At 36.7% G+C, this 16037-nt stretch overlaps 1 protein-coding gene across 1 annotated transcript in view; it reads right to left on the bottom strand.

Moving 5' to 3' along the window:
• The window catches only part of LOC149074477 (5'-3' exonuclease PLD3-like), a 124559-nt gene that overhangs the window by 80244 nt on the left and 28278 nt on the right, over window positions 1-16037 (bottom strand). The window contains exon 2 of the mRNA XM_089246968.1: window positions 2571-2760. Within this exon, the coding sequence (XP_089103094.1) occupies window positions 2571-2760 (190 nt within the window). The remainder of the gene's footprint in view (window positions 1-2570; window positions 2761-16037) is intronic.

Here is a 16037-nt window from a genome sequence, read left to right as displayed (position 1 = left end):
TACGTCATGGACTTCCAAGTGGCATAATGCCATTTAGAGTGATGGGAAAAGGTTTAATTTGGATGATCCAGATGGCTGGAAATATTATTCACATGATGTCAGAAAGGAAGAACTAAGTTACCTGAAGCATCAACAAGGAGGCGGAGGTGTAACTATCTGGCACGTGTTCAATGCTAATGGGAAAGTGCAGTTAGCTGTTATATCTGAACATTTGAATGCTCAGACATATCAGGAACTGATGAATTAGTATCTATTTCTGTTTTTTGAATCTCTAAATGGCTCCACAGCTCAATTTCAACAAGACAATGCACCCCCCTCATACCACAAATTCGACCTGGGAGTGGTTCCTTGTGAATGGGATTCCAGTGATGGATTGGCCCGCACACACACGTTCTCCAGACCTCAATCTGATGGAAAACATGTGGGCTACAGTCGCACGTAAAGTATATGAGCATGGCAAGCAATACAACAGTGTTTCAGAACTTGAACGGGTGATCTTCAAAGTGTGGCAAGATATTCCTCTGCAGCATTCCCAAAAACTGGTTGAATCGATGCCTAGACGAGTTTTTCACATTATAAAGAACAATAGAAAATTTATTGGACATTTAAAGTATAACTGAACATGATTTTTTTTTTGAATGGCTTTATCATTTTGGGACAAGTTTAGATTCCACTATTTGATCTAATTTTTTTTTTGTCATAAGAAATGCAGATATATGTAAAATTATTGTAGTTTTAATCCTGTACAGTCAGGGATTTCAAGTTAAAAAATAATTTTCTCAATTCGGAAAAATAAATTGTTATTTATAGAATATTATATGTGGCTTTATCATTTTGACAGACACCTTATTACTCAGAGGAGAAAAAATCCTCAGAAATTGGAAAATTTGATATAATAGCTGCTCATTCAGGGATAATTCGGCAGCCTATTTGTTATATATAGCTCACAGGTTTATATATATTTTATACCAATGCAGTGTAGTACTTCCTTTGTACTTAAAAGTTATGGAACTAGTTTTCAAAAGGTCACTAATGCAAAATAAACTACTTTTCAAGGTCATAACATAGAGCAATCATGATACAGTGAAGAGAGAAAAAAAAGTTGGCACACAGAGGTTTTCCCCTCTATTTTTGCTCTCACAACTCCAAATGTATTCATCCCATGGGACACGTGAATAAAAATTTTATGTCTATTCCCAAAATTTTGGTTATTTGATGTGCTATAGCATGTCAATGCAATCTCTTCATCTATATCAGAGGAAATTTGATGTCATGACTTGTTGAAATATTTGGTGTGCATGAGTGTTTATAATGTTACTGGTCAAATTAATTGGTCATGGTCCTTTAAGGTAAAACTAAAAATATACCTCAACCGATATTTTTTTAAAGTGATGATAGTTGTACAGCATCACGTTTAAGTAATTTTTAGGAAAAGTTGTGTGAAATTTCAACAGTCGAGCTACTTGCTAGCTTGTTACATTAATTTGCAGAATTATTAATTAATAATTAATTCACCCTAATCACTTAATTTTAATGAAAAGTCCTTTAGAATATAATTTTATTTACGATGCCAGACAGTCTGGGAATTGGGTCAGCCCTTCATTCAGAAATGAACAAATCCCTGTATAGAAATAGGTGAGGCACCTATATGCACAGGTGTTGCTTCCTACGCCTTGTGCAGATTCTCAGAATTGACCCTGCCCTTTGGGCAGTGGTATCTTGAGAAGGAGTGTCAGACGGAATTTATGAGTGGTATGTAGACATCGGGGCGGCAGCGAGATTCCAGTAGGGGATTCTAGACTGGGACCCAAAAGGGGAGGTGTGACGTTTAGGAGACCGGAACCAATGAGAGGGAAGAAGATGAAATAGGACAAGAAAAGGTGATTTGAAGGGGGCAGAAGGAACTAGGTTTTAGTGAGAAGTGGTTGTCTGTTTTTTGGTGGAAAGTGGGAGGACAGAGAGATCAGCAGGAAAAGCGGAAGATGACCAAAGCTTGGGGTAAGTCTTGACTCTATTGCTTTCTCCATTCCTCTCTTGCTTAAGGAGTAGTAGCATAAAACATATGCGCAGATTTATAAGTATGTAATTGAAAAATATCCTCATATATATAAATTATTTGTTATAGCTGTAAATAAATAATTTTTCACTCTGACTTGAGGACGTCAGGGTTGAATAATTGAGTGGTATTAATTGGTATCACAAGTATCAGTCCCAGATGCTGAGAGCAGCTCTGGGACAAACCTACCTGAAGCAATAGTCTTTAATTAAAAGTTATTATAAAGTATTCATGCCAAAAATAGTTTTACTATAAATGTTTCAAGCAATGAAAAATGTATAATATTATAGTTCAAAATACTAACAAAATCTGTAAATTTTTCTTTATTACATAAATTATCCTAATTTCACATTCAGGAGAATATTCACATTTTCCGAGAATATTCTCATTTTCCTAGAATATTCTTATTTTTCGAGAATACTCATGCCTCATATCTCTAAACATAAGCAAAAAAAAAAAAAAACCCATAAAAAATATGTATTTGATCCTATATTGTAATAAAATGCCAACATACTTGCCATGATGAAGGATAAGGACTTCCTGGATTAGTGTCTTCCCCTTTCAAAGTGAAATAAAATGATGCAATATCTATGCTTTTTTCTGAAATAGCAATCAACTGGGACCAACTCGCATATATTGATGGATGCACTGGAGTTCCTTCGTTATATGTTAGATTTTCTGGGATGCTTTCTACTAAGGATATACTAGAACCAAATAGAAAAAGAAAACATCTAAAATAAAATATATTAATGGGTTTTTTTTATGAAGCAATAAATTTTCTCGAGCAACATAATGATGTATGATACAAGAATCCGCCAATAATGTTAGGCAAGTAACAAAGGAAAGCATGTTTGACTTGTATGGATGTAATTTTTTCAGTGAGTCAAGATTTGGTAACCAACCCAAATAGGATCTTGATCAGTGTGTGAGATATTGGTTATATATATTTGAGTTCGCTTATAACTTATAACTAGACCCTGGATTATATGCACTAAAAAAGTGGTAAAATATGCTCCTAAAAATATGCAAATATGCACTTAAAAATGCAAAAATATGCATTAGAAATCTTGAAAAGTCAAAAACTCCAAAATATGTATAAAAAATGAGAAAATATGCATTAAAAAAAATCAACATGCAAAAAAAAGCTGATGTGTTTTTAAAATGCATTTTTTCTATTTCTTAGTGCATATGCATATTCATTTACAAACAAATATCCCCTCATATATATATATATATACAGCATATGCAAATATCTTTTACATACTTCAATTCAGACATTTAATTTTCAGTTTGTTGTAGCTGCTCAATAATGAAAATAGCAGTAGCAAAAGAATTTTGACACTATTCTTTTAAAAAATTTAACATAGAAATAGCCATACAATAAAATGGTTAATGTTTGTAAAATACTTCATAAATATATATGTATTAATTCACTAAATTTCACCTGCGGGGAAAAAAACCGATGTTATGAAAATATTATGAACAATATTTGTTCGAAAAATTATAAAAAAAATATTGAGAGCTTAAATAAAACTACAAAAATATGCTATAATAACCTTCAAAAACTTATACTAAAAAAGTCAAAATATGCATTTGCATATAATCCGGGCTCTACTTATAACATACCCTCTTGGGGATTTAGATTTCAGAAATGAATGTTATAAGCAGGGTCTTGAAATTGGCGTATGCAACATTTTATGTAGGCCTATGCATAAACTGCATTGATGAACAAAGTAAATTTATGGCTTTTTTAATCAAATATAGCATGTATCATTCAGACAGGATTAAACACATTCATTATTCATGACATTCATTAAACACATCAGAACATGCATGTATAAAGTGAGAGATGATTCCTTTAAATGAGTAGCAATTTATGTGTGTGTCTTTGGCTGTTATGTTTGGCATCTTATTACAAAATGCTAGGGTGCTTCAATCAGGGTTGTTTGGTTTAAACCATGGTTTTAACCAAGTGGTTTTTTTTTCAAAAAATCAGATAAAAGTGGCCTAAATATCATTTTTTCCTTTAAAAATATCATATTGATTCATTATTAGCCAAAATAATTAATTCTTACCACATTTTATATTCTTGAGGTACATTCTGATGGTATATCTTTAAATGTCATGAGATGGAATAAGTGGTTTTTTTCAAAAAGTCTCAAAAAAGTGACCTGAATATATATATTTTTTCATATGAAGTATCTTAGTTATTTAAAGTTTTATACAGAAGCCAAAATTTCTCATTCTTACCACATCTTCTAACCTTTGGCTACATTCTGATGCTCTATCTTTAGCAAATTCATGAATAAAGATCGCATCACACATCTAAATGTAGTGGTTATTATCTCACAGGTTTCTTTTTCCCTTCACAAAGAAGCAGCAACAGTAGTGACACCACCATGCTAGGGGCAGGAGGTCATATCCAATAAAGACACCAGCTGTCCTTAAAGGACAAAGACTAGTGTACTAGTAGTTACATTACCTCACATACATTTTCATTCCCATAAGAAGTAGCACATCTGCTACTGTATATCTCCTAGTCTTCATATTCAATAGTTTTTTTATACTTTCACCGTTAAGCCCAGTTAATCAAGGTTCTACTGTATATTAGTAACAGATTTATGAAAAATAATCAACTATATACAGGGTGATTATAATATAAGAGTTTTGATTCCAAAACTATACAATAAGTACTGGTCAGTATGATTTGAAAATTTGCATGGATACTCCTGAAGCAATGGAAGTTTCTTTCGCAAAAAAAAAAGTGTAAGTAGATGATGCTGTACTTGGCCAGTAGTATAATCTAGTTTGTGAAACCACATCATTTTGGTACTTCCACTGCATCAGCGTGTGGATAGAACTTCTATCAAGATGCACATTGCATCCCCTTCCCTGGCACTCAGGCTTGATAAAAAAAAAATTCACAAAAAAAAAAAAAATTTGAAAAAAAGAGATTTTTTTAATCAAATACACCACCACAACAGGCAAATGCCCAGCGAGGTGGCTGAGAAAAAGATGCTCATAAGAAAAAGTTCCACCCCCCAGGCAGCTTCTGCATTGCCCCGGAGCAGAATATAATTCCATGTCAGTCTTTCCATGCAGAATAGAGAAATTGCATCTACATACTACACTGGTGAAATAAATTAAGAGAATTTGCGTATTTTATCGAATTTCATGAAAAGAACTGAACTGAATGTAAAACCACTGCTTCTAGACAAAAATGCAAATCTTGTACGTCAAATACGTAAGCGTACATGTGTGTGTGTAGGCGGAGCCAGTACAGAAACAGGCTTTATAAGCGCGCATAAGTTAAGACGTATTTCGTTTGCTAGCACACCTAGGCGAATTTCTCGGTGTTATTTTGCAGCAATCAGTTAATTTCAAACTGTAACAGTAAAAATGAGTAACCACCAACATTTAGATGATGGAATAAGGTGGCGTATTGTGGGGAGGCTAGAAGCAGGCCAATCTCAAGTCCAGATTTGTAGAGAGTTCAATTTAACGCCCAGCATCGTGTGTAACTTATGTAAACAGTTCCAGGATACCGGATTCATCGAGAGAAAGCCTGGGCAAGGTCGTCCAAGAGCCATGACGGCCAGAGAAGATCGCCATTTGTCGATTATAGCGAGGCGTAACAGGAGTGCTACAGCTTCTCAGCTCTCTCGTGACTTGTATGCAGCCACAGGAACCCGTGTATCAAGGGTGACTGTTTCCAAAAGACTTCATGAGAGAGGGTTGTTTGCAAGAAGACCTGCTGTTTGCGTCCCGCTCACTTCTACGGACAGGAGAATCCGTTTATCATGGTGCAGAGAGCATAGAGATTGGAGTATGGGTCAATGGGCAACCGTTCTCTTCACTGATGAGTCCCAGTTCAGCCTAAGCACCGATTGTCGCCATACGTTCATATGGAGAGAACCAGGGACCCGCTACCTACCCTCCAATGTCAGCGAAATCAACCATTATGGCGGAGGAGGTTTAATGGTCTGGGCAGGCACCATGTTTGATGGCCGCACACCTCTCCATGTCTTTGAAAGAGGCACTGTGACTGGTGTGAGGTATAGGGATGAGGTCTTGGAGCCCTATGTTCGCCTTTTCAGGGGTGCAGTTGGCCCTGAGTTCTTTTTAATACGTGAGTCCACATAGAGCTCTTCTGCTCGATGATTTTCAAGAGAGTGAGAATATTCGCCAGATGGATTGGCCAGCCAGATCTCCAGACCTTAACCCTATAGAGCATGCCTGGGACGTTCTGGGGAGGGAAATTGCAACTCGCAATCCAAGAGGGGACTGTACCCCCATTAACCCATCTATTAACCCATTTTTTTGTTTATTCTGCAACCGCTGTTTCATACCTTCCGACTCCAACGAGTGTTACGCACGATCATGCGTGTGTATTACAATTATTGAATGGTTATTTGTTTTGTATTGTATCAATGTATGTACATATCAAATTTCATTAAAATCGGTACAGTAGTTCTACAGATAATCGACCAAGTCTGCAAATTCTCTTAATTTCTTATACCAGTGTATATTGAACACTGGCGCTTAGAAAGTTTTAAGTTTTTATACTTAACACATTATCAGCCAATCAGAATCATTCTACTGATGTTATAGAAACATCACAGTATGTGTAAAGTGTACCTCCTGCTGTTATGTTTGGCAACTTATCGCTAACACCAGCATTTATTAACGATTTCGCTTTTATTTTGTCATTACGTCTCGTTTACTCACACGATAATATTACAACGATATAATTTAACATTACTATAATATAAGGATCATAATAATGATATATATATAATAATTATAGACATGCAATAAATACAGTGACTTGCAGAAACACAAATTCTATGTTTGGTTTCCTAATGAATCTATTATCATTATGAATCAATAACAAAAGGAATGGGCGACCCGTTATTATTGGCAACTTGATGCAACTGAACCACATTTGGATTAAATCAGAAAAAAATGAAATCATTTATTGAATCACTAAAAAATGTTACCTTATTGTACGGGGGCAGCCCCCCATTCCCCTGTATCTCCAAATTCACTGCTTGGGAACAACCCCCCCCCCCCCCACCCATTCCCGTGCATCCGACAATTTGTGGTGAATTATATAATAAATCATTTATCCTGTGCAACGGTTAAAAGAAATTAAATTTTTCAAACGATTTTAGGAAAAAAAATTGGATGAATTCGAAGGGACTCAAACTCACAACCTTCGTTTTAAGCGTCCCTTAAACTTCCTACTGTACCAATCGTTGTTGCCGAGCTAAAGTTGAATTTAGTATATCCATTATTAAATATCACCAGGATATATGGTGGCGCCAAATGGATCAAAAGTTGCGGTAGAGTCACGGTCTACTGTGACGTTTCCATGACGTCACAGTTGCTTGACTCTGATTTGCTCGCTATGTGCCGAGCTCAGAATTTCTAAGCGTTACTATATTGAACTTATACTGCATACAACTATAACTGAAAAATAAACACTGATCAAGAACAAACACCATCTTTTATAGACGGAAATTCTTTCCCTTCATGGAAGTCGACCGGTTGCAGACAAGCGTAACCAACACCATCTATAGCCAGTTATAGGTGTTGGCGTAACCAGTCATTTGCATAAGGCATGAAGAATTTTTTTCCCCCAACATATACGGCGTAAATTCGTCTTGTTCCTACAATATTGCGAATACGAGTTTTTTTTTAAATCGTAAAGGATTGGAACGCCCATTCAAATTGTAAAACTTTCATGATATCATGGGAAAAAAAGCTGAATCTGTAAAAACTCTACCTTGAATATCCAGTTTTGTCATCTAGCTGCTATGCGGTAGTCACCGTTTCGCATCGCTAAAATCACGGGTGTGTAAACAGAATCGGCTTTTGGAGGGGGCACAAGGATCTAATTCTTCACAGATGAAAGAAATTATTTTATTCTAATATTTTAATTCTCTACAAAAATATTTTTAATTTTTGATATCCGGGTGAGGGGAAGAGGCCCCTTATAACCTCCCCCAAATTTTGCTTTTGGTGAAAATCAGTGTTTGGAACTTGACATTTTAGCTGATTGAAAAATTTTCAAATTTTGAGTTGGCTATTCCTTTGAAAAACTTCTGGTTGTCATGGCAATCACAGACCTACAACACAAATATGCATACGTTAAACTTCAAATGCACACATTACCAGTTTGGAGGATAGGTGCAGGGCCGCAACTGGGACGGGAGGAACTAGTGTCCCGGGCTCTGAACTAGAGGGGGCACTAAATTCATCCTCTATAACTGCTTCTTCTACATTACATGGGTGTGCTAAAATATGCACTTGCTCCGTTTGAGAAAGTATCTACTTGCGGCGCTAGATAGTTGGCAGCACCTACTGAACACAAAACACGCCAAATGCTGGGGGCACACACATAAGCACACAGTTAAGTTTCTCCAACACAAATATCTGACAGCTCCCATATTCAGGTGTTAAAATATGTGGCGCTTAAATGGTGACAGATCACAATGGTGGACCAGCAGGGAAGGAAAATAAAATCATTCTACTAGGAAAACCAAAGTATGAATAGGGAATGACAAGATAAGTGTCTGAGAGAGGGAATCTAATTTGCTTTAAATTTGAAAAAACCCGACTGGTTTTTTTTAAAAACCACTTGGTTTAACCCAAACAACCCTGCAAGCACCCCTCATCCATTTTGGAGCAGCAAACTTTCATTTTTAGAATAGTTAATAGATTAAGAATGGTTTTTTTTTTTGCTGTTTTGTCAGCCTGAAGCCTGTTACAGTATTTTCTATACGAATCATGAGTCGCTTTCAGGGGAGAGAGTTCAGCATCTCAATGACAATTTTTTTCAAATTTTTCATGCCCTTGAACATTAAGATTTTGTGTGTCTTATTCCATTATACGTAGCAGCGGTTCTCAACCTTTTTTGACTTGCGAAGCCCTTTTCGGTAAAAAATTGCTTTGGTGCAGCACAGTAGGTCTATTTTTTATTTATTCATAAAAGTTACTGATTTATTTTTATTATTTAAAAATATTTACAATTATTTTTTTCATCAAATTTACTGTTGCTTTTTATTTTTCTCAAGCGACCGCGGAGCCCCTGGAGAGTGCACACGTAGCCCTTGGAGCTCAGAGGAGCACCGGTTGAGAATCGCTGCATTAAAGCATTGGATGGACCGATTTTTCAATGTTCAAACAGACTTTTGTTAACACTGAAGTCTCTTTCACTGCCTGCGTTACCATTCTTCGTGCATTTCATGTCCACAACACACGTGCGTACTCACATTGTCATATTCATGTTGCTCACCAATAAGGTGTTAAGCGAGATGACTTGCTCCGATGGATATTTTATATTTCTCACACACAATAAGATTCTCATTTCGGTTTTTTTTTTGTATCCTGTGTATATAATATGGCAAGTGTAAAATAACAGATGAGATGGCATGTGGTCCCCTCCAATTGCTTTTAAAATATACCTCCAAAAAAAAAAGGTCAGTAGCACCAAAAATAGGTTATGGGTAGAGATTTTTTTTCTTCGAGTCGCCTGTTTGCCAAATCCAGATTTTCACGATGTGAAATTGTCACGATCGGCAACCGCCGTCAATAACCACACGACTGCATAGTGACTAGATGACAAAACTATGGATATTTTAGCTGGAGTTTTTGCAGATCCCGTTTTTTTCGAACGATCTTCGAAAAATGTTGGTAATTTGAATGAGTAAACCAATCCCCTTTTCAATTCTTTGCAAAGGCGCGTGTGAAAGCTTGTGAGAAATAAAGCGAATTTACGACGTAGATAGGCTGTCTTTGAACGCAGGTTGGTAGCCATGAAATTACCGTTATTTTCAATATATAATCCACAGGAGAAAAACTCTCTCGCTAATGCACTATAGTGCGTCAAATACCCGGAATTTAGGAAAAAGCATGAAAATTTTGTTTAGTTTTCCCCTCCGTACCTTTTTCCTTGCCCCAGAAAGAACACATCCCGTGAACAAAATTTTCCTGATTTTTTTCTCATAAATTTCGGGTATTTGACACCCTACAGTGCGTTAGCGGTACCTCCACGAACCACAAACAAGAACTGGCTCAAATGCGCAGGGATTCATGCCTTGGCGCACCATGTAGAAAGAAAACTGTTTTGCCGCAGTTTGGCACAATTAGCGAAGCTCTCGCACCCCTGCTATGGCTGACGATGATGCAGGAGCATCTCTATCAAAATTTGGGAGTCCACACAAGGATTGTACAACTTACTGGGGAATTCCTCCACTTCCAGCTCTTGCTGCATTTAGAAAACTATGTGCTGCCAAAATTTTATTTCCTTTATTTAAGATTTTTAAACACAGTTACAAAATATTTAGGGGCTAAGCAAGCTTGTGAGCCTACAAAACGATATCCGATACATATCTATCGGCATAAATAATGAGAGAAAAAAAGAAAGAAAAAACACACATATATATAACACCAAGAAATAAGTGGCAACAGGAATGGAATGTAGAGGGAGAAGACATAGAAGATTTCATGGACAAATTCAAAGCAGTGACCATGCTGTACAACTATCCAGAAGAGAAAAACGGGTTACTAGTTTCGTTACGTTGTTGCAGACAGGTACATTTTTTGGTTCTAAAAGAACTTGCTTCATTCAGAAATGTATCAAACCTCACAATTTTATATGATCAAAGATCCTCTTGTAGCCCATCTGAAGCCGAAATCTTTCATGATTCCAAGTCGTCATACATTCTTAAATGGGCGACAGAGGGAAAAAGAGAAAGCATCTCAGGTTTCAACATTACATCACCTTGCCATTCCATGTTATTACCCGGAAGCTCAGTGAAGGCGATACTAAAAGATGTTTTAGTTTCATTAGTGGATCATCAGACAAAATCATGCTAGACCGAATGTTTGAATAAAATGACACTAGATAAGGTTCTGAAACTTGCTTTGGCAATTGAGCAAGCACAGTCAAGTACTAAAGGCATTCTTCATTCAAAGAACACTGCTTTCAAGTAATTAAATGAACTCAAGCCATTTACAATCCAAGACAAAACAAGAACAGGCTAAAGCCAAGTTACCAAAGGCTAAAGCTCCTTTAACAATGAAAATACAATGTTATCACTGTGGAAATGAAAACCACAAGGCTCCTTCTTAAAGGAAGAAAAATATGTATTGTAAATTGTGTGGGAAAAAGGTCAAGGTCATGTTCAAGTGTGACAATTTCGTCACACGGAGGATGTCGATGAGACTTTTCCTTTGAATCACATCAAAAGTGATCATCTGCTGCTTACCACAGTATTGATTGAAGGTTATTCGATTACAATGGAAATGCAAAGGCTCTATTGAGGTATTCTATATATGACACAAAAAAAAAATTTGGACAAGCCTCTCAGCAAGATCGACGCTAAATTTCACACTTACAGTCAAAATATTATTGTTCCCATGGGGGTTGCCAAAATCGCTGTTTCATACAAAAATCGGAGAATGGAACTACCTGTTTATATAGCGGAACAAGACTGTTCTTCAATACTTGGATGTGAATGGATAGGTTCTCTGTTGCTGAAGTGAGACAATATCTAAAGTTGAAACACAAAGTATTAAAGCTACAAAGGAAGCTGTTTAGGATTTCGTTAACGAGTACAAAGATATTTTTGCTGAAACTTCGGGAGAAGCATCCAATTACACTACTAAATTGATTCTCAAAGAACATTCACAGCCAGTGTTTCAGAAGGCTCAACCTGTTTCTTATGCATTACAGCCCATGGCGGAAGAGGAATTACAGCACCTTGAAATGGAAAATATTTTGCAAAAAAAGTGGAAACTTCTGACTTCCAACATCAGTGTAGTTCCAATTAAGAAACCAGACAGTTCCCATAGATTTTGTGCTGAGTATTCTCATACAGTCAATCCCCAATTACAAGTGCCACAGTATCAAGAATGTACCAAGAATGGAAAGTCTGTTTGCTAAGTTGCCCGAAGGAAAAATCTTTGCAAAAATGGACATTCATACTGAATATCACAGCATACCTGTTGATGAAGCTACATCTAAGTTACTCACACTGAATTGTTGATACACGAAGGTCTGTATCAACAGAAAAGATTGATGTTTGGAATTAAAGCTGCTCTTGCTGCTCATTGATTCAATTCTTTCAAGTGTCCCCATTAAAGATCTATAAATTTTTTTCTATGACATTCTGTTAGCTGTTGAAAATGAGCATGAGTTACTCTGCAAGCTGAGAACTGTCTTCCAGCATTTATGAGAGAATGGGTTACATCTCAATATCAAGACGTGTGAATTTTTTGCCAAAAACAAGGCTGTAACAGGTTTTTGAGGTCTGGGGCAAACATTATTTTGCTGCCCCACAACATTAAAATTTTATAATACCGTGTTCTTTGTTCCTACCCAAAATTTTCACCCCCTTAAATTTTGCTGCCCGAGGCAGTTGCACCCCCCCCCCCACAGTTATGGCCCTGCCAAAAAAATCAATTATCTAAGACTTACTATTGCATAAGATGGTGTGATGAAATCCAGCGCCAAAGTGGAAGCTATTTTGAAAATTCAAATTTCTTCTAATGTGAAAGAGCTGAAATTTTTCCTCTGAATGGCTACATTCTATGCAAAAAATTTTCCATAACTATCTGCAATTGATGCACCTTTGCATTATCTCACAAAAAAGGATACCAAATTCAAATGGTCAAAAGAATGCGAAAGAAACTTAAGAAAGATCAATGGAGAAACTGTGTCAGACAAAATTATTGTTCACTATGACCCAGAAAAGCCAACTGTGTTAGCTGTTGATGCTGGGCTTCAAGAAGAATGGGGTGCTGTCATTTCACATATGCTCCCTGATGGACCTGAGTGTCCAATTTCTTTTGTGTCTTGTACCTTGACCACTAGTGAAAGGAACTATGGTTAAATAGAAAGAAGCTTTTCCCATTTTATTGCCATTTGGCAATAATAAAAAAGTTTTATTATTACTTAATGGGAGGTAGATTCACATTGATCACAGATCACCAACCATTTATGCACATATTTGGAAAGAAGTCAAAGTTACCAGGATTATTGCGCTTATGCACTATTACTTCACTACGCTCTCTTCCCACAAAATTTTCAATTTGACATTTGCTGCAGGAAATTTGAAAATAACAGAAAGGCAGATTGTCTTTTTGCAATTTACACTGTGCATTGAAAACAGTTCTTTACAAGCAAAAGTTGAATTGCATAATCTGGAACACGTGTGAATACTTCCTATGAGTCACAGAAAAAAGAGCTATCACTTCTTCTCAAGAACCTGAATAGATACAGATATTGGAAAAATTATACCAAGGTACTACTTTGGGTGCAGGAGATAGAAACTTTTCCTTAAGAAGTGGGTGCATCATGAATGGACTCCTCAAAGCAGAATATGTCAAAATCTGTGACGTATGTCGTAGAACAATCAGTGATACTGCAGAACAAACTACACTCATGTCCATAAATTAAGGATAATGCCAGCTCCGGCAAATAAAGGTTCAGAAACAAAACAAACGTTACTTACTCATAAAGCCCATTTATTAAACAAAAGATAAAGAACAAAAACGATGGTGTATGTATGATACCATTCATAAAAACTACGATTTTTGCTCCCTGGAGCAATTGTAAAAAATATCTCCTTTACAAAAAATTACTATTACATGGTTGGTATGATGGTTAATACATTGTATGTCTCCCATGCGATGAAATACAGTCCGTACAACGCCTAGGCATGCTGAGTATCAAATTATCGATCTGATCTTGGGGAAGATCACTCCACTCAGCAAGCAATGCTGTCCGAAGTTCCGGTACACATGTAGGAGGTGGTTGACAGGGGCAGCAACTCGTCGGCCAAGCATGTTCCACACATGCTCTATCGGATTCAAGTCAGGTGAGAATGCTGGCCATTCCATACGGATTATATCCTCAGATTCAAGGCATTTGTTTACGATGTTTGCTCGGTGAGGACGGGCGTTGTCACCCATAAACACAAATTCTGCGCCCATGGCAGCCCTAAACAAACGTACATGTTGTTCCAGAATGATGTCCCGATAAATTTGGGCTTTCATGGTTCCGATTTGAACATGCAGATCTGTTCTGGAACCCAGTATAATTCCACCCCAAAGGAGCAATGCTGCACCACCGTAACGGTGTCGTTCAATGATGTTGTCTTGGTGGTAACGGGTACCTGGCGTTCTTCATATGAAAGTCGTGAATCAGACTGCAAGCTAAACCTGGACTCGTCGGAAAACATCACACAAGCCCACTGTCTACTCCAGGCGAATCGCTGCCGACAGTGAGTTGCCGTGAGCGGAACACATTTGACAGGCCTGCGAGCATATACACCAATATCTCCCAAACGTCTGTACACGGTTTGCCTTGAAACTGTGGTACCCATGGCTGCAGATAGCTGACGAGGCGCCTTACAGAACTCTTGTGAACACTTTTACTTCTTTGCCACCATTCCTTATATACTCCCCTCTTACACTCTCGTCATTGTGACGTACTATTGGCATCATCTGCTGGCTTCCTGAAATTTGCATATCATTCTTGCAGATGTGTGTGATAATTCTACAGGTGAAATTTTTACTTTAGATTTCGATTTCCGTGTGATTCTGAATTATCCTTAATTTATGGACATGAGTGTAGAAGAATTTTAAGAAAAAATGTGGAAAACACTATTACAGGTATTTTTACAACAGAAAATTTCCACTCAACCAAGGACTAGTTGCAGAACAATGCAAAACATTCTGCTTTGGGAAATGGAGTCTACATATCCAAGAAATTTCAAAATTTAATCTTGGAAGAGCTACATGTGGGTCACCTGGGAATTGTGAAAATGAAAGCTTTAGCAAGATCGTATGTGTACTGGCCAAAAATTGACACAGATATTGAAAGACCACAGAAATTGTCCTTCCTGTGCTCAGTTTAAAGGTTCTCCACCAAGAATGACACTCCTTATTGGGAATATCCTTCAAAATCGTGGAAAAAGATTCATATGGTTATGCCATGTATGGGAACAAGACATACTTACTAACTGTTAATGCTCACTCCAAGTGGCCAGAAATTTTCATTGTTCCTAACATGAGCTCCTAAATTCTGACAGTTAAATGGCGACAGATCAGAATGGTGGACCATCAAGGAAGGAAAATAAAATAATTTTACCAGGAAAACAAAAAGTATGAATAGAGAATCAGAAGATAAGTGTCTGAGAGAGAATCTAATTTGCTTTAAATTTGATCAGAAGATATTGAAAATGCTAAGATATTTTTAACGAAATGTAAAATCAATCAGAAGGAAATTTATACATTGATTATTTTATTTTATGTTTATTATTTATTAATTATATGAAATTATACAACTGTTAATTAAAGTGGATCCTGCTTATAACGTTTTTCAAAAACCGTCATAAAAAACGTTATAAATAGGAAAACACTTTAAACAGGAAATCTCAATGAGAATTACTTATTGTTAGGACCATGAAAATAAGTTCATACATTCTAAATGGGAGAAACGTTATAAGCGGGATCAACGGTATATTTGTTTTAGATTTATTACATGTGCGAAATTCCATGCATTAAATTCTCAGTGCTAATGAGCTTCTTTTTGCAAGTTTTTCCTACTAGTAGACAATGAAAGTAAATGAACCTTTCCATAGAACATGTTTTTAGAAATGAATTTTATACTTGATTCACAGATACCTTCTTCTCTTACCTGGAACATGACCCACTGCTCAGTCTCAACAAAGAAATATAAGCAGGTGATCAAAAACCTGGGGCATACTGAAAGAAATTTCATAGAGTTACCAGTGAATTATGGGGGGGGGGGGTAATTTTTTTTTCAAGATAAATTTTTTTTGAGAGGGACCCACTTGCACTCAAAAAGGAAAGATTTTTTTCAAATAACCTGGGTCCCGGGACCAAGGTAAATTAGAGTCCAGTGGCATCTCTGATGCTATGTTGATTTCTGTTATTGAATTATCTC

Source organism: Pholcus phalangioides, unplaced genomic scaffold, assembly GCF_987345545.1.
Source record: "Pholcus phalangioides strain wild (caught in Gottingen) unplaced genomic scaffold, Ppha-v1.0 ptg000017l_1, whole genome shotgun sequence".
Taxonomy (NCBI): domain Eukaryota; kingdom Metazoa; phylum Arthropoda; class Arachnida; order Araneae; family Pholcidae; genus Pholcus; species Pholcus phalangioides.
The sequence above is the reverse complement of the archived record's forward strand: the minus strand, read 5'-3'. Positions and strand labels throughout refer to the sequence as shown.